A 19,859-nucleotide genomic window follows, 5' to 3' on the forward strand; every position below is an offset into this window, starting at 1 on the left:
GGAGAAATAACATAATTGAAAGAAGCTTAAAACATTTGATGTTTCTAAAACTCCTAACCTTTATACTGTGCTGTCTCTGAATTTTCTCTAATTTTCACATTTTCAGAATGCTCATTTAACAATCTGCCAGCAACGTATAAAATGTTTTCTCTCGCTTTTTTTTCTTTTGAGTGCGACTATTCTCCCAAAAGGCAATATCATTTCGTTTCTGTTTTGTTTTTTTTTTTGTTATACCACATTGGGACAGCAGTGAGAGGAAAATCAATGGAACAAATTTTACTTTCTTAATTTGACTTCCGTTTTTTTTTTTCAAAAAAAGGTATTGCTCTGCATACACTGCATACAATGAAATCAGTCAAACTTCCTCAATGGGTTGGAACATCAAGTCAAGATAAGATATCACAGAGTACATACAGTCATTGATTTCAGTGATATCATAATATCATGTCATGGATTGTTGTTCTTTCCTATTACCTAACAAAACACAGGAAATGGGTCGTATTGACTTTGTCAGCAGACACATTTTAAGAGCACAAAAGAACCATAATTTGACACCACGTGAATGAGTCTCTTTCCTCTCACAAAGTTTCGAAATACATTTCACTGATCCCGCGTGTATGCATTCACAAGCCGTGGTCTACTTTGGCATGTAAGGGAGTGCATACAATTTCATCTTAGTTCATTTCATTTCATCCCCTCCCCCCAAATGCGATTATAGAATAACATTATAGAAATTTATACGAAATAAATGCAGCTTATTTCATAACATAGGAAAATATTGTTGAACAAATGCCGTTACTTAACTGTATCAAAGAAAAGTTGTTGGAAATGGAGGGGACTGATGAAAGGGCTTGGCTTGTAATTTGGAGTCCCCTTATGAAAAATGAACAATTACTGAAATAACAAAATTAAAGCAGACTGTCTGCAAAGATATGAAAGAGAAAGACAATGAGAAAAAGAAAATACGCACAACCGCTCATACGAAACACACACTAATCATCTCTCTGTAAATGAGGATAATCGTCGAAGGAACTGCAGAAGAGACTACTGTAAACAGGAAAAAAAAAACAAGACAGGAAATGTGGGCGAAGAAAGGAGTTTCAAGTTCAATACTTACGCATGCGAAGACAAAGCTCACAAAGGTCTAAAAAGAGACTGTGTTTTAGGGTGCATAAACAAAGATTAAACAAAAGAAAATAGCAAATTACATTTACTGCTCTCAGGGATATAAATCTTCTGCGATACAGGAATTCACAGCAAAATGATGATGTTGATGATGATGATGATGATGATTATAATGATAATGATAATAATAATAATAATAATAATAATGATTACAATAATCTAAAGGTTTAAGTATTTAAACTTGAAGCTTTTATCATGCTTTTTTCGTGTGAACTCCATTTAGGGCAGGAAAAGGATATTATAGATTTTGTAAAATTTGTCCAAGACAATGGCAAATGAAATTCATTGTATTGCAGGGTGGAATATGAACGTACGGTTATGCTTTTAATAAACATAGAATCAAAAACAAGAGGGAGGGAATGACGATTTAGTTTATACATAAATCATCCTAAATGCAAACGATACAAATCATGATTTATTAAATTTAAATGATTCATTAAAGATAAAGGAAGAGCTTTTGGCTTCAAAAATAGTATCCTTTCTACATACAAAGAATATGTCTTTTCCCAAGCGAGTATGCCATAGTTTAACTAGAGTTAAATCAAATTTGAGTATAGCACTAAAAAACTTCTGTAGGAAAACTCAGTTTTGTTTATGTAGAGAAATTCTTTTTCATTAAGAATCACACCAAAAGTCTTGATTAAAAGAAAGTATTCAATAATTTCATTATGCAAGAAAATATTACCAAATAAAATTTCGAGGGAGTTACTAAAAGCTTAGATTTAGCTGTTTGTAGATTTATTGATTATATATTATTAGCTATTAGCCATCTGAGTAATGTTATCAATCCGGTATTTAAAGTATCAATTAATACATCAGGATCGGAGTTTGAGAGCAACACATAAGATTCGTCAGTGAATGATAAAAAAGAAAGAATACTTGATAAATTCTGCATATCGTTGACAGAGAGAACTGAAATACGCCACAATTGAAATTTTGCATAAAAGATGTATGGCCGTTGATAGAAACGACTTGCTTGGGAATGGTAAGGTAATTCATGAACCACTCCAAAGCCCTCCCTCGAATACCATAGTGGGATATTTTTTTATGAAGAAGCATGTTTTAAAGGTGTCAATAAATCGTTAACTTCACCAACTCCTCCCGTTTCAGATACATTTTCGATAAAAAAATTGATTGATTTTAAATTTTCTCTTTTTTACATTATTCCTATGATTTGTAAGTTGAGCAAAACTTCCGTGTGGATTGCTTTTCGTTTTGCTTACAAATGAACTTTTGATGGTATACCCTTCATGGTATACCCTCAGTCAAGTCATGTCATGTTGAAGCGTTTCTCCTGTTTTGTTTCGTCCTTTCTGAAATTAGTTTTGTGCTAAGTATTTGCAAAGAAGTATTTTCATAAAAAAGGCTATTGAGGGGTTCACAATATACAAGCATGTATTTTCGTGGACCTCTCAATTCTTTTTTTTTCTCTCTCAAAACATAGCTTTTTATTTTGCCTGTATGCATGTATAATCTGCTACCTATCATTATCCTTTGCACATTCTAATGTATGCCTATGATATAATTCATGATTTATTCTATGTTATGTTTTGTTGAAAATAGAATAAAAATAATTGAATTGAATTGAACTGAATTGAATTGAATTGAATTGAATTGATGACAGCAAACAAACAAACAAACAAACAAACAGAACAACAACGAAACCCTTTGCTGAACATGCAAGACATTTGGGTACTTGGCTGACAGGGAGGTAGAGATATATATTCCAAATAGATCATAATGTGACCAATGTGTTTCTGAACTAACTTTCTGAGACAGTGTTACATAATAACACAGAGAATGAATCACGTGTATTGATACTTTACGCAGTCATTCTCAGATGGGGGCACTAAATTCGGGTCTAAAATCAGTCAGTTCTCATGAGAAGTACCCTATATCCAAAACATTTTTCAACAGCATGACTCTTTAATGGGCGGCTATTGTCATGTTGACAGTGTATAGCAAGAAATCATACACGTTGTGTCGAGTGTTGAAACCAGGACGTATTGATGACACACATCAGTTTAGTCTTTGTTACAAGCACACAAGAAATAGGGGTTCATGTATCCAACGGACATACATCACAATACCATGGAACATGATTATCTTTGTATCATGGAGCAAATAGATAGAATAGTTCCACACATATGCACATAGGAAGCCCAGAATATCGTACTTATAGTAAATTAATGACAGGTAATTTTTTTTTTACCATTCTTATATCTTTTTAAAATACCTCACGTATAATGTGCTTTGGGCAAATATTTTGAACTATATAGCAACAGCAGCAAACGCGGAAGAATCTTATGGAGGAACAATGAGTGATGGTTGAATAGTCTGCACACGCACTGTAATAAAGGTTCACACAGAGAGCAGACATCAGGCCATCAAACTTGCCAAAGCTTTAACGTCGCATAAAAGCGTAAACATTGCGATCTCATCTTTATAAATCAATTCGGCATTTTTTCTCATGTTGAAAGTTAAATTAGTTGGTCTTTTCTCGTCCTTAAAAAGTTTGTAGTGGTGATTACTTAAAGTAAATGCAGGAAAAGCGAAAAATCTCGATAAATTCCCGTCGTTGTTGTTTTTTTTTTCTTCTTCTTTTTAAACTGTGTTTACTAACTTATGGTTTCTCCAATGTCTTTTCAATGTATCCCTTCAAGTTGTTATTAACGTTGCTGAATATTCATTCTTTTATCCCCTCTCTGCCTTCCATCTCTCACTCCAGGATTCAACAGCGTCTGGGAATGATGACAGGAATACGAGTATTAGTCCTACTTGGGATAGTTTCCATCACCATCCGCCATATTGGTAAGATACGAATATTAAAATGGTTGACATAACACATATGTTTATACCTTTCACAGCTAAGTGAGAACTGTGGATTTTTGCATCACCAGTCTTCTTATCTATATTTTGTTTGTGTGTTTGTTTATTTGTTTGTTTGTTTTGCTATCTCTCTTCTAGGGGATTTATTGAAAATACCTTTGTACGTCGCTTTAAAGATTCAAATCACTTCAAACTTTATTTTCACTTTTGTCATCAGAATGACAAAAACCTCACACACACAAAAGATAAAGATAAGACATAGTATCTAAACAAAAAGCAAAAATCAAAAAGACAAGACAGTGCTTGTCTCAATAATGTCTCGAAAATGTGTCTTTTGATTCACTACAAATATTACAGCAAACTTCTGATAAAATGAAAGGGCGGAATGAATTTGAGGAGATGTGAATATTAATTGTCTTACGTCCACCATGTTTTCGTCTTATCTTTATTGGTTTATGTAGGTGGAACCAGCGTGACTCTCGATGTAACAAGCCCGCTGACACCAGACCAGGAAGTTACAGCCGTCTGTACAGCCGATAAAGTCTTTGGCTCAGAACACGTGAACTGGTACTTAAATGGCGAAGAGATTACTGATGGCGTACAAACAACCAGTTCTGTGAATAGCATGATCGACTATTACTTTTATCTAGAGGGCCCGAAAGAAATATTGGATGTGGATTCCGAATATCTTAAAGTGTTAAGATAGATTGATATTGATAAGAATAATCTTAGATTTATAAAATTACTGCCATAGCTTTTGGCATTTTCATGATATTCTTGAAAAACTGAGTGGATTTTGGTATCGTTTTCTGCCAGTCTTCGCGCCTTCCCCTTCCTGGCACCTCGCCCAAAATGTTGCATCGACCTTCAAACCTGTGACGTCAGATGACGAGTGGGAGTCCCCTCTCAAGGATGTTCATGCTACATGACATAAGACAGCGTACATTCTTGTTCTCGTATTGAAGAAATTAAACCCAATATGTACATGAGAAGGACAAATTTAAGGACATGAATTAACCTGAGTGAATGTTGATTTTTTTGAAGAAACTACTTGTCAAACTTTTCTCTTCCAACATTAGCCAAAATACTATACAACACTGCAATTATTAACTTATAGTGGATATTATCCCCCTCCTCTTTTTTTTAAAATCCTAATGTGCATAATATGTGCTCACAACTGATTTTTAATTGTTCAATCTATAGTTTGACAACATCTTCTAGAAGTTTCCTTTTTTTATTTCAATGTAGTTTAGAGCTGATTATTGTGGAGAGGCCTTTCTTTCTGCATTTTTTTTTCATTCTGTTGACGGCTACCAATGAAAATAAGCAATACATCTCCCCTCTATTATAAACAAGCACACACAAGCACACACACACACACACACACACGCAAACCCTCATAGAAACAACCGTGGTAAACTATGAAAAACTAAATCCAATAAAAAATCGCTTCTCTTAATCTATCAATAAAAAGCAAAAGACTAATATAATCATGACATGTTCATTCGTAAAGTTCATTATGCGACATTGACTTCCTTATGTATTTTTACAAACACTACAGACCTACACTAAGTGTTGTTGGTAAGATAACTTACCATGCATTAAAAAAACAAACAAACATTGATTAAGGACTGTTTGTGGCACTAACTTCTTTTTATCATTTTGAAAACCATTCTTTGGGTTTAAAATAATAATAGATATGGAAATATCGTAGGAGGTAATGTGTCATGCCAATTAAATTCAGATCGATTTACATGTTACAAAGTTATAACAACTCAAGCGATTCATACGCAATTTATCCAGAGAGATGGAAATTTGACCTTTGCTTTATTGCATTATTGAAAATAGAAACAAAGCGAAAAATATTGTGAAATTGTGAACATCTCGCTTACCATATAGAAAAAGCTGATCTTTTGCTTACGACCACCTGTTTTGATAAAATACAGCACAGGTCTCACATTTGGTCCTATTGCTTGTAGATTACACATTAAAGTACCAATATAGTAAATATATGAATGAAAAGATGAAATGTAATAAACTCAAGAAGCAGAAAAAAAATATTCCTGGAAAGAAATAGAATCTACCTTCGTTCAAATACCATTATATGTTTCTAGATTGCATATGTATATGTCTCGTGGTGATAACAAATGAATTCATTCAACAATTTCATGAATTTGTATAACCCTCAAAAAGTTGTGACGTTCATATTTCTTCCTTGTAATAAGATTTGTTACATCAAGGATCTTGACAGTAAAGGGAACGCAAGTGGCATCGTGAAGAAAACACACACACACACACACACACACACACACCATACCAAGAAACCCTTTTATAATTCTGCACGTGGAGCCAAACAAATGCATTCAATAAATAAGAAACCCCATCCCTCAATCCAATCCACATATAATGTCTGGGAACATCGAACCGAATGTGATGATTCATAATTATGGAATATCCGCTCCTTTTCCGATTCCAAACATTGGGTCATCATGATACACACTTTTGTGTGACGGAAGTGAACTCTCACCCAGATACATCATCACACTTTTTCAAATTTGATTACCGGCACTGCGATGGAACAATACCGCTTGAAAAATACATGAAATCTGTCAGAGATATCCCTGACAAGATAATGCTTGAATATCGAAACGAATGTTTCTGTCGTTAAACCAGAAAATATGAAAATCAAGAGCTCTCTAACTCGATTTGAGGAAAGACTTCGAAGGCAGCAATTTGCCGTTCCTTCATCGGAATATCTAGTTACAGTTATAGAGGGGACGATGTCAATTTAAAATATGATTAAAATCGACAGCATTTTTCCGTTTCCTTTCCGTCTACAACCAAACTTACACATATCATAATGTTTACTCGACGTGAAAACCTCAAAGTACTTAAAATGCAATACTTTCCGGTACACTAAGGACTGGTTTTTCTTCCTCCCACTTTATGTAGTCTCTATGTGTCCATCATTGCACTGAATAATCACTCGCAGAAGAATCGCTCATGCCAAGGCGAGATATGTCCTAATATTTCCGATCCCAGCTTCAGAACACGAGCATCATACATATGGAAGCATGTTACGAGGTACAGTGTTTGATGTCCCCAGTAGGAGGCATTACCACTAAGTAGTAGGCTACATACCAAACACGTTCAAGTGGCTTTCTCTTCATTAATTCGATAATTTTTTAGAGACGAACAAAAGGAGACGGAAACGAACTCTGACCTTATGCCAGTAGAAGGTGACATAATGAGTCTCCTATTCATGCAACCAACACGCAGTTCATCCCAGAATGCCGCAGAGAGTACCGAAAATGTATAAGACAACTTCTGTAAAGATTTGAATTCGATATCACTTAAAATTGCTGTGACATCGTAAGATTTTGCTTGACATGTGACCAGGGATTAGTCCGGAGTTAGAAGACTGAACAGCTTTCGGGAACATCGGCCTACCTACGGCTACCTAGAATGGAATGAAGAAAATTCTGTTTTTGTCATAATCGACTCCCAATTACCATTTCAAGAAGAACATGACATTGATAAACCAGGAAGACCACAACCGTCGAGCCAGGATGTTTGTGTGAGAAATACACTGGACTTGATCACCGTCGAGAGCTCAAAGTTTTTCGTCATGCCTCAACGTTACTAGATGCTGTCCGTAGATAACATACTAATATCTGATGTGATTTCGTTAGTGTGGTTAAACAAAACAGACGTCAGCTGCTCAGTAAGTTCAATAACCCTGGGTGATTGAGTGAAAATTTCCCCTTCAAGAGCGGCTGATTCTGAAAACACTTGTGAATTGCTGGAAACGTTGAAATTTCTTGCATTTTTTGTCTCTTTATATTGATAAATATTCACGCAGTACATTTCAGTTGTTTCCAGTAAGTATTGGAGGGTTTCCTAATCGTTTTTCTCATATATCTCAATCTGCTTTTGAAAGGAAAGAATTGAAAACTACTAATCTATTACAGATATTGATACGATATGAAATCCTAACGTTCTCGAGCAAATTATAAAACATAAATTCTGTCATAAAAATCATGTCAACCGAGGACAAATATCACCACGTGTCCTACACGCAGCCAAAAGAAGATAATGTTGCCGTATCAGCATACTCTCTAAAGCTACCTAGCGATGCCGGAAAAAACTTTTCATTTAAAATTTTTAGGTTTTAAATAGGTATGACAGAAAAATGATAACATCTATTTTGTAATTATCACATCTCAAGTCGGGTAACGGCCGATATAGATCATATAACAGAATAAATCTGTTGAAAGTGCTGAGGATTTTTCTGCCCTTAGGACCCCATAGGTTTACGTGTAAGTCATGTCTTAATTCAAAGTCCCAGCCCTGCTCATTATGTGCAACACTGACAAGCATGGCCGAATATTATTGTCTGTTATATGAACGAAAGCAGTATTTCCGATGCCTTTCAATCACATCACTGTGGATTTACAGGTGGAATTGGACACATACCTAAAATTATTTCAGTCATAGTGGTGAACTTTTCAGCATTCTACATGGTAATAATTCACGGATGACGTAGATCATTACGTTTCAGACACATTTCCTCAATAGCATGGACCTGAGAGAGTTTAACGAATTGCATGATTGTTTACCTCTGACTTTCGTGTTCATTTAAATTTGTCACTTTGTCTGTTTTTGCACATCAACGACGGAAGTGAAAATTTTCCCTCAATATGTTCTTACGTACAATAGTTCCTCATAATGATGCAATGAGAAATTGCAAAATGAAAGTGAGGTTATAATGTAACGTATCAATTCCTAGAAGATAAAGCTGAAACTTGATGGATAAATAGTTGATCTTTTTGCTACAATATATGAACAGAAAGGGATAAAAGAACAAGGAATTAAAAACACTGACTTTGCAGATGGCAAAAGTCGCTCATCGGCAAACTTAATATATACCTACTTATACCGAGGAAGTCACTGCTCGCGGCCGTGCGATGGTAGAACTGGTGAGTATCAGCGAAAAATATGGATTCGTTCTTGTTAACCTGAGCTAACACACAAGCGAATGTGTAGATCACAGGTCTTTGTGCGTTTCTCAGTCCATGAAAGTTCTGATCATGTGCTTGCATGTCTATTGATACTCCATCCATTTCATCAATTCACGCTACAAAGCCAGCACGAAGCATTACAAGCTAAAAGGTAAAATATTGACTCGTGTGTTTTTTCTTAAGTCATTGAGGCAATGATGAGATTTTTAAGGTCCTGTTTACTTTTGAGAATAGAGATTTAAAAGATTTTCAAGATATGACATTTCATGCATATGTATAGGTCTGTTGTGCCACAAAACATCATTTTTTTTTTTCTCGATAAAGCCTAAAATATAAGGAGATATCTGTACTTTCTCAATAAACAGTAACTGTATACCAGACGGTTTAGTCTGGAAACTTGTTTTTCTTTTAACTGTTGTTCACGTTTTGTATATTTAACATTACTAAACTTCGATTTTACGGATTCAAATTTTTACAGGGGTTGTTTCTACCCCTAGTTAATTTAGAACTATTCAAAAGCACTGGTAAATGCAAATGGTAAATTATGCCTTTAAATTAAAGTTTATTTCAACACCTGACATTCTCGAGCTTCAGGCATTTCTTTGTCAGGGAGCATGAAGCTTCTATTTGATCTTAGTACTCGGTTAATTTCGTATATCCAGATAGGCCTGGTCCCACATTTTGACAGCAGGTTTCATCGCATCACACTTCATTGCATCAGATTACCTTCTAAACCTACGAACTTTCCGCTGCTGAAAAAATTTTCAATCAAAATCATCCTATTCCCATTGCAACGTGTTTACCTTGAAAAGTGTCATTTACGATGTCATTTAAAGAAAGGAACATAAAATTCAAGATTTGATTTAACTTCAGCTGCTAGTGTGAACCAGTGTTTATCAAAAGTTTCACTTTGATGTCATTTGTAACATTTCGCTAGTCTTGTTAATACGAATAATATTATAGTCCAAAGTCTTACGATTTCTTGTTTCACGTTATGAATTATTCTGAATATATAGATATTGTAGAATCACAATTTTGTAGATTTCAAGATGTGAATCGAGAATGCATAGAAAGTGTCTTGGATTTAATTTTGTATATCTAGAAAAGTTCATCCACGAAGGAGTGAATTTCGGGGGGGGGGGAATGAGTGTAGAGTGGAATCGTAGTGAATTTGGAGTGAAAATATATTTTCTTCACTTATTTTGGAGTGACCTCAGGGATCACTAGAAATATTTTGAGTGATCCTTGAGGTGACTCCAAACTTTAATAGTGAAATAAACGTTTTCACTCATAATTTACTCCAATTTTACTCTTCACTCACTCTATTCTGTTATTCACTCCCTCAAGAGCGAACATTTTCACTAGTTTCTTTTTTTAGAGAGAGAGTTCATCACAGAGGTGAATAATTGATGAAAACTCACTTACAGTTGAGCCATAAAATCTGAAATTCTGCTAGATTTTCATGATTTAAAAGAAAAACAAGAGAGATTTTTTTCCCCCAATGTTATTTCCGCATCTTTCAGTGAGACTTGCCGGAGCGTCTGACGAACATGAAGGGCGAGTGGAGATATTCTGTGATGGGGTCTGGGGCACTGTGTGTGATAACGGTTTTGATATGAACGCAGCTCACGCTGTGTGTCGACAGCTTGGGTACTCGGGGGCTGCATCGGTCCATTCTGATGCCCACTTCGGAGAAGGATCGGGCCCTATTTGGTTAGATGAAATCATTCACTGTCCCACAGCAGATAAAAACTCCCTTTTAGAGTGCGGTCGATTCCCGTGGGGATGCTCCCATTCTAACAGTTGTGGGCACAATAATGACGCAGGCGTAACATGTGCTGGAGAACGTGAGTTTATTTCATGTATCACATACTCTTCGGTGTTTTTTGTTTGTTTGTTTGTTTGTTTTTATCAGTAGTGTTGTTTTCTTCCTTGGTTTTTGAATGGTGAAACTGTTAGTCTCATCAACTGTTATCATCTCAACCCTCACACTGTTAATCATAATCGAAGTATTATCTCAAATTATTCTATATCTCGCTCGATACTCTGGTTCATTTAAAAATACAGAAATCATGATTGATCAAAGCCATGTCTGAATACAGTTTGTTGAAACGTGTAATTCATCTAATTTGAACAAGTTGTGATTTTAACCTTACCCTAATATCTTATTTTGATCCCGTCTTCATAATGCGAATTATCGTTGGAATTCTGTCTGTCAAAATCCCTTGACGTTTTCCCACCGACGTGGCTTCTCAAACAGGGAGTGTTTCCTATTGCAATTCAGAAGGGACAGCATGTACTCACTCTTGAATTGTCACCAATGAATCAATCATAGCTTGAACAAACGATGATTAAAAGCAGAAAATCAAGTTTGTTTGAGTAGAACAAGAAGAATTGGAGGACTGAGTAGACTGCGTGGAAACTTTATGTTTTTCTTTGAATAAAGAAATAAGAATGTAAATTTGACCGATGTGACCAGGAAACAGATATTTACGATTACGTGTTGCAGCATTCTAACTCACGTTCCATTTGCTTTGGTTGCATGTTAACAAAATTCAAAAAATATCTTTTCCCCTATGATTATATCAACAACCTTGTTTAATAATCTCTTTTAAAAGGTAATGGACTATACAGAAATATTGTTTCCAATGGTTGCAATAATGTGTTATAGATGGGGAATTAAATTTTCTTATTATACAGTACAGAACATAAAGGGATTGAGCTTGCGTGTGATATCATAAAATTATCAATTACTGTTTGATCGATAACAACTTCACAAAAATAAATCTGTACTTTTTATTTAGCTTGACCTGAATTTGCTCAAACTTCCACTGTCCTGTTTCTCTAATTTTCCTACTTCTATTCACACAAACCAATGATTGTCAGGGTCGACATTCCCTTTAACACTTTGACATTAACATGTAAGATGCTATGCACCGATTCTGTTATGGCCCCACATTATAATTCTGAATTACAGTTTCTCTTTTTCTGAAACAGTTGAGGAGCGGGTATGACACAATTAGGTATAAAAAAAGCTATACAATAAGTATTAATATTGAAGTTGTCTATGATGTCACATTCATGATAAAGATGATGAACTAGTTGGTCTATCGGTTCAAAAATCTTACTATGTAAGAGACTTGAACAGATTCAAGAAATATATACCACCGTCCCTCTTTCTGACCATTCACTTTCACTACTCAGTGGCAGATCTTTACATTTTTTTTTGTTAAAACAAAAGAAATAAGGAGAAAAAGATGGGGCGTGCGCCTTAATTCTGTACAGGCGCCTCCCCTTTACGAAATTCCTGGATCCGCCCCGGCTACCGTTTCTTATTTATAGCAGATGTCGTGTGACTATGGTCAATGTGCTATCATTGTGCTGGATGTAAACGTTGTACTGAAGTACTGAGGGGCTGAATATCTTTTTTTTATTTGTATTACAGGAGATCAGGAAGCTGCGGACACAATATTTAGGAACGCAGATTTGAATGCAGGTCTGGGTTACGGAGTTGATCGCTGGACTTACTATAACACAAGAAGTGAGTTAACATTCACCCCAACGACAACCAACAACGGCGATATACTTCAGTGTCATGTGTACGGTGTTGTGCGCTCTGCAATTCTGGAGGTTACAGGTGAATTTATGAAATTTTATTTCAGTGCATATATGCCAGTGATACTGTCGTTATTTCACAATCAGACACCACATTTGTATATTTATGCATGTATTAGTATATTCACATAATATGTGAAATATACGAAATTTAAATGAATGATGAACCCCGCATTTTTCGAAAAATCCAAAACATAATGCTCAAGAAAAATGTACATTCAATGTAGGGCATAAATCCAAAGACCTAGAAGCGTGTCTTCTTGATATAGGCATCAAATACCATGGTGATGAAACGTGCTCATGAGATACCATGGCCATGAAACTCGTAACATGAGTTTTTTTTCTTTCATATATTTGTATTGATATGAAATTCGACACGAGATGTAGTTTGAGGAAAGGAATCAAATGTGACACATATCTGTTTAAATAACAATACTTCTTAAAACATTTTTAGTGTCACGGGGTTTAAGAACTACATTTCTGCCATAATATCTAGATAGACTTGTTTAAATTTCTTCGAAAGAGGAAATAGTGGCAGTCTATGAACATTTTGACGAATTCAGCATTGGAAAGAATGCAATTTGGTGCCTTCCTGCACTAAATTATACAATTCCTAAGAGAGAAATTTTCATTTGTCATTAAAAAGTTATCATGCTGTTATGAATTCCCGGTAATTTATCCAGGTACAAATGTATAATGTATGCTCGATAAAGTGACTATAAAATGTACCAATGTTATACACAATGATATCTTCGACAGTATTTTTGGGTGACGGGCACCATGCTTGTGTAAAAGTGTATGTGTCTGTTTGATCAACTTACTCCATTAACTTCAATGCGTACCGCAAGTGACAACGTTGGTTTCATCAATCAAATTTATGAACAAATTAGAAACGGAAGAAAATTGTTTGGTAAGCTTGTTGTGTAAAAAAAAAAAGAAGAGTATCATTAGAATTGTGAAACTTTTATGATTTTGAGCAATTTGTATTCTTTTCAACGAGAAATATAGCCAAATTGCATAGTGTCAAAATCTTTGAACAGTCTTACATGATTTCCTGAATATTAAAATACTTTCATGAATATGTCTTCCATGTTATCGATTATTGCGAAATAGAAATAATGTGAAGCAGACATTTGCATAAGTTAGGGTCTAAAGACTCAATACGAACCCTATGTGTTATTGATTCATAGTGTAGGTACCTATTTGAAATGTGCACATCTGTAGCTGTGTTTATCTTCTTAGACTCCCATATCAACATTATGTTTTCCATTTTAAAGTTTGACTTTTTTTGAATTTTTTAATGATCTATGATTACACTTGAAGTAAGCTTTGGGGTTTATCTGTTAAAGTCTGAAACGGATAATGTTCGATGCAATAACGCTTCTATTCAATAATGGTTAAACAGGTGGTGTAACCCAGTCCCCCGCCGGCACCATCAATCCATGTATCACTCCAAGTCCCGGTACACCCCCAGCAGAGAACATCTTATCCATCGATGCTGTAGAGATTAAAGGCGAGGATAACCTGGTCAATCTGGTCATCTCCTGTCACGTGAACTTCACTGATCAACCGTCCCCGTACCTCCACACCTACACCATCGGGACTGAGAATACAACTCTATCGTCATCAAGCAGCGCCTCAGCCATCCTCTCACCACGCCCCAACGCCTGTATTGAACTCACGTGCTCCGCGACGAACGGGATTGGAACGACCTCAGCCACTCTCACACACTGTCCAAGAGGTAACAAGTCTTCATACAGTTGTGAGTTATGTAAATGATGCAGCATTCGTTGCGAAGATTTTAGTCCGTTGTAGTCGAATGTATTCATGTACATGTTTTCATTCACGCTCTCATCGCTGTTACGCATGTGTGAAATCACAAATCTACCATGCTCGGTAAGGCATCCTTACCTCTTAGAAACCTTTTTTTTCAACCTTGAGTTCCTATTATCGAAGCCATATGCATAACCACACTGGTACTGTATACCCTGTTGTCAGTTACAGCGATAATTAATCTTGGTCACGTAAAGGTACTCATCTTGGTAAACGGCTGCTCTTTGTTTTATTTAACACGTGCTTCCTGAATGTGTGGAAGTCAAAATCAACGCCCTACAAATTTTGAGTATTTTTTAATGAAACCATAACTGACTCCCCTTCCGACCAGCAAAGTCAATCACATGAAGTTACCTCTATCTTTATTTCCCGTTGGTGTCCGGTATACAGGTTTGGACATTGATCAATACATAACAAATAATCAAATTCAACAGATAAGCCATCAGAAGGAATCATCAGCGTAGAGTTTGAGACTCAAGAGAATGATGAGTACGAACCAAGCCTCATCATTACTTGCCATGTGGATCCAGAAGATCAACCATTTCCACCAATCAACACGTACCTCATTGCAGTCGACGATAGCGTCATTTCCGATTCAGCTTCTCCTACGGTTACGATTGACCCTCAACCCAACACATGCATCGATGTCGTGTGTACTGGTATAAATGAATACGGAGAGACTGAAACGACCAAGACCTACTGTCCCCCACAGCCAGGTAAATATTGCGACAAATTGCATTGAACGAACAGTGAAGAATTTAGAAAACGGCAATATGAAAGGCAAAAAGAAATGTTTCATTTCTTCGCTTATGACTGTCTGATATTAAAGATAAGAGGAAATATAGATTTCAATAGCTTTTGTTCATGTGTTTCCGCAATAACCACGTCTGATCAACAGCTGTTCTGCAAACTACAGAATATGTATGGTACATCTAAATAATGTGAATATATCTAATAAAGAGAAGTCAGGGTGTTGACAGTGCAACAATTCTGTGTCAGCTCTGATAAAAAAAAAGTAGACGGACGACAACGCCCTATGTGACACAGGATGTCCCGACAATCAAGTCTAAACTTCAGATAAAAGTGAGCATCTCATTTGCTAGGAGACTATGTGCCGAGCTGGTGACGATTCAAGTCTCGCTGGTCGCGGAGACGTCTCCTGGGGCACTATAGCCTGGTCTCTGGGGAGTTAGGAGGGAATCAATCTTGTTCTTTTTTTCGGAGGGCTTTTCCAATGTTCAGCTGGTCTTAGAGACGCCCCATAGTCACAGCCTAGTCGCTCACTCTAATTTTGTCCGCGAGGTCTCTGAGACGTCTCCGCGAAGTTGTCGAGACCCATGAACCGGAGACGTCGCGATGACCTCACTATGATGGCTCCGCAACGTCCAAGTTAAGAAGTTGTAATCTTATCTAAGTACGTCTCGGACGCTTCCTGGAGTCGCCTTCTTTTTGAGAGTGCATGTCAATTCTTGATCTTTAAATAGATTGGTACAAGTCACAGCGAAGTCTGCTCCATTGAAATAGGCCTTAAACTCATGTTTCATGTCACTTTCAGTATTGTTATTGACTTTAGGAATAGGAGACTTAAAGGTATTCATGTTGTATCCTCCCATTTTGTCATCTCTCGATGTCATTGTAGAACCAGTCCCCGAACAACCTATTGGCAACATCCTTAGGATCGAGACGACAGAAATCAGAGGTGAATGGAACCTGGTAACTCTAATCATCACCTGTCATGTTGACCTCTCTAACCAGCCTTACCCACATCTCCACACATACACCATTACAGCTGATAACGACACCTTGTCCTCCTCCAGCTGTGCCTCAGCGATCCTGTCTCCACTCCCCGATGGCTGCATCAATGTCACGTGTTCTGCCACCAACGGAGTTGGAGATACGTTGTCATGGATGAAACATTGTCGGACAAAAATATTTCCCGGTAGGTGAAAAAAATGACAAATACGATTAGAATGACATTGTTTTGCTCAATTTTGCTCAATTTTAGGCAAAGTGCATTCCAATTATGTCTTTTGGTAATCATAGTAGTAAACATAGCAGTGCTTGACAGGTTATGTCTTTTGCAGAATCTTGGCTTGTAAGCTTTCTTTCTTTGTGGGCTGTTCCAAGTAATCTGAAGAACCTTATAGCAGGAAAAAAAATATCACAGAATATGACTTTGGCACATATCTAGACAATCTTTTAGCCACATACGTGATGATCAGAGTATCATAAAATTAACACGAGTCAACATGCATTTGCATTGATTAGAAACAAAAGCTATCATTCCTGAAGCAAGGCATATAATGTATATGAGCCTAAGCGTGTTCCCATTCTATGATCGAAGGAAAGTACCGCTGGTTAATATTGTCAAACGTTTCTAACTCTATCTCTCTTTTTTCCAAGTTGTGTTTATTTGGGGGATCAGAAATCTCCTAGTTACTTCAGGAAGTACGGAATAGGTCATGTGTGTTGAAGGCTATCAACAGTTTCTGATTTATTCCGAGGTATGGTATATATTATAATGTTTTCCCTGAACGTGTAGCGCTTTCATCGGAAAAGACTTAAATCGACGAAAAATGTGTCCGTGCGTTTTTCGCAACAAATTATACCTATTCAGCGTTTAAGTTAGTGGTATCTCGTTCTGCAGAAAGAAAAGATAAACAAATAAACAGACAGACAAACAAACATACATACAAACAAAACAATTACAACAAAATAAAAAACGTGTTTTTAAACACACACAACTTACAGGGAATGAAAGGAAAATAAACCAGGAAGTATCAAACGCTATTCTTTGTCCATTTGTGCTTTATTAACAGAGGGTCCCATAGCCAGCCCTTTTCAAGGGTTCCTTCAGAAATCGTCGACCACGTACGTCCTTCTCATCGTCATTTTCATCCTCTCCATCATCACCTGTCTCACTGTCCTCATGAAGAGAAAGATTGTCTACTGATTAAGGTGACTATAATCATTCACAGGACAAGAAATGGCATGTTTTGGCATTTTAGATTATTACTTGTTACCATATCATGTAAACATGAAACTCGGTACTATTGCAAAATTTTATGTCGAATAACAGTCTTTCATTTTTTTCTCTTCTTTTCTTATGTGTTATGCACTAAACAAGCGTTGTTTACTATCATCATGATCATCATCATTATCATTATTGTCAATACAATCATCATTACCATCATCATCATCATCATCAATATTACCATATCAGTGTGCAAGTACAAAGGCCTACTTGGTAAGAAACTCAAGATAACAATGTTTATCAAAAGAAATGAGAATATCATCTTTCATCGAAATATATTTTACACTTGTTGATTTGACATGCTGTGTTGAACGTTAACTTAGTAAACGTACTGAAACAATAACTGATGAACACGCCGAGGTCCATATGTTGCTATCAATACATTCCATCGTTTTTATTCTATTGTTCATTCATGAACGAGAGGCTAATGAATAAACTATGTCTTTCCTTTTCTGATTCAATATGAATTTCCATTCCAATTGCGTATTCCCTGTCTCTCTTTTACTACACTCGAATTTGGAAGGAGTTCGTCTGATATTATGCTTTGACATTTGCTACCACTTTCTTTCTTATATACAGTAAGAGTTGTTTTTTATATAGAAGACACTGTGCTCTCTACAATGCTTGTCCGTCTGTTTGTTTGTTTTATCATTTACACCTTGTCCTGTCTAAATTTCTTTGGTTACGATTACTAGAACCTTTATGGAAATTCTTTCTGCAGGTATGCAACTCTGCGAAGTTCAACATGAGGGAAAGTTTTGGACGTATGGCAACAATGTTTCCTCCGATTGAAGAATCATAATGTCTATACTTTGTGTATAACCTAGTTGTGAAATCATTCATCCACAGTTTCCGAAATAGAGTTATTGCCTAATACGTCATTGGAAGAGACTTTAAATGAAATGACTAGCATGATTTAAAAGCAGAAGTAGTCAGAGAAAAATGTAACACAACAGTCGTTAATTTTGCTACTGTAATTATAGATAAATTCTATACCTTTCAATGATTTCATGTACAATCTCCCTTATAATCATGATATACTAATAAAACATTTGTCATGTCTATTATATCTTGCAGACTTTCATTTACAATATCACTGTTTGTTGGCTATTCCCTCAATGAGTGGCAAGATTTATGCTGTTCTTTATGACAGTTTAATTCATATGTTGCAACATTTATCTGGGGCCATCTTTCTCCCTGTATCGTGTATACGAAGACGATCCCCTGAATTGTCGATCATTTTCTCAAAACTTTATTCGAAGTGGTCCTCTGTGAGTGTACCTTCAAAATTATATTGTTTTACATAGTACATCTTGTCTTATGTTTTCCTACTATTGTAATGCATGAGAATGTTTATGGATGCATAGAATTTATACGATTATGCTGACAATTCCTTCAATTTTGTTCGATTTTGTGAACGAACGGAACAGTAGGTTAATAAATTTACACGATGTAATTTGACGTGATATTGCTTACGAGGTTATGTCTTGTCGTTATGGAAACTAGGCTTTGGAGTAGTTATTTCAAAATGACATCATTGATGCTATTTTTTTCCTTGTAGTATTCTATGTGAAGCAGGCCAATTTTTTTCTTTCATATATCTTTTTTTTTTTTTACATTTTGATTTTAGTGTCCGATGTCTTCATCCTCCCGGCATATCTTCCATTAAAAGGATGTCACGTTCTTTCTTAATCATATGAATAGTTCGCATTAATTCCCGCACCACTTCCGTATTAACAGATTAAGAAAAATCTGGAAAAACTCCTGTAACTTCATTGCAGCACTATTCATTTCTTCGGAAGCCATCGGTTTATCTTTGAATAAAGATATATCGCAGTCAGCTTTTACCTCCTTTGCGTTTTGTTCTTCTGAGTGGGAGACATGTCTCCTTAATATACTTTTATAACCAGTAGGAAAAATAGACCTTTTGGAGATATAAAATATTACTATATCTGTCATACGTCGGGAAAATTCAAAAAGTATTGTGTGTGTGCATGCGATTGCTGGTATGTGTGCTTGTATGTGCGTGTGTCACAGAGCTATATGGATTGTGTGCTTGTAATAAAGCTTTATGCAATGATATTAAAGACCGTTGCTTATTTGTTTTTTGTTCATTAGGAGACACGCAAAACTAAAAGAAAACTTTTAGAGACACAAAATATTAGTTTATAATCAGGTTATAATAATCATAATGTATGTTTATGTGAGTACGGATGTGTGTGTGTGTGTGTGTGTGTGTGTGGGTATGTGTGTGTGTATATATGTGTGTGTGTGTGGGCGATATGCATCAGGGGGAGCACAAACAGCCGCCATCACTCCCCTTACTGTGTGTATTTAATAAG

At 36.1% G+C, this 19,859-nt stretch overlaps 1 protein-coding gene across 1 annotated transcript; it reads left to right on the forward strand.

Annotated features, from left to right (window-relative positions):
- The first annotated feature begins 10,536 nt into the window (after positions 1–10,536).
- On the forward strand, positions 10,537–17,436 carry LOC139736468 (uncharacterized). Its single transcript, XM_071647218.1, has 6 exons — positions 10,537–10,882; positions 12,481–12,672; positions 14,056–14,391; positions 14,918–15,199; positions 16,123–16,422; positions 17,303–17,436. The coding sequence occupies exons 1-6, from the start codon at positions 10,537–10,539 to the stop codon at positions 17,434–17,436; spliced, it is 1,590 nt and encodes a 529-aa protein (XP_071503319.1).
- Positions 17,437–19,859: the final 2,423 nt, after the last annotated feature.

This window comes from Diadema antillarum, unplaced genomic scaffold (assembly GCF_040938485.1).
Source record: "Diadema antillarum isolate AM-2024a unplaced genomic scaffold, OU_Dant_1.0 seq00000649_RagTag, whole genome shotgun sequence".
NCBI lineage: Eukaryota > Metazoa > Echinodermata > Echinoidea > Diadematoida > Diadematidae > Diadema > Diadema antillarum.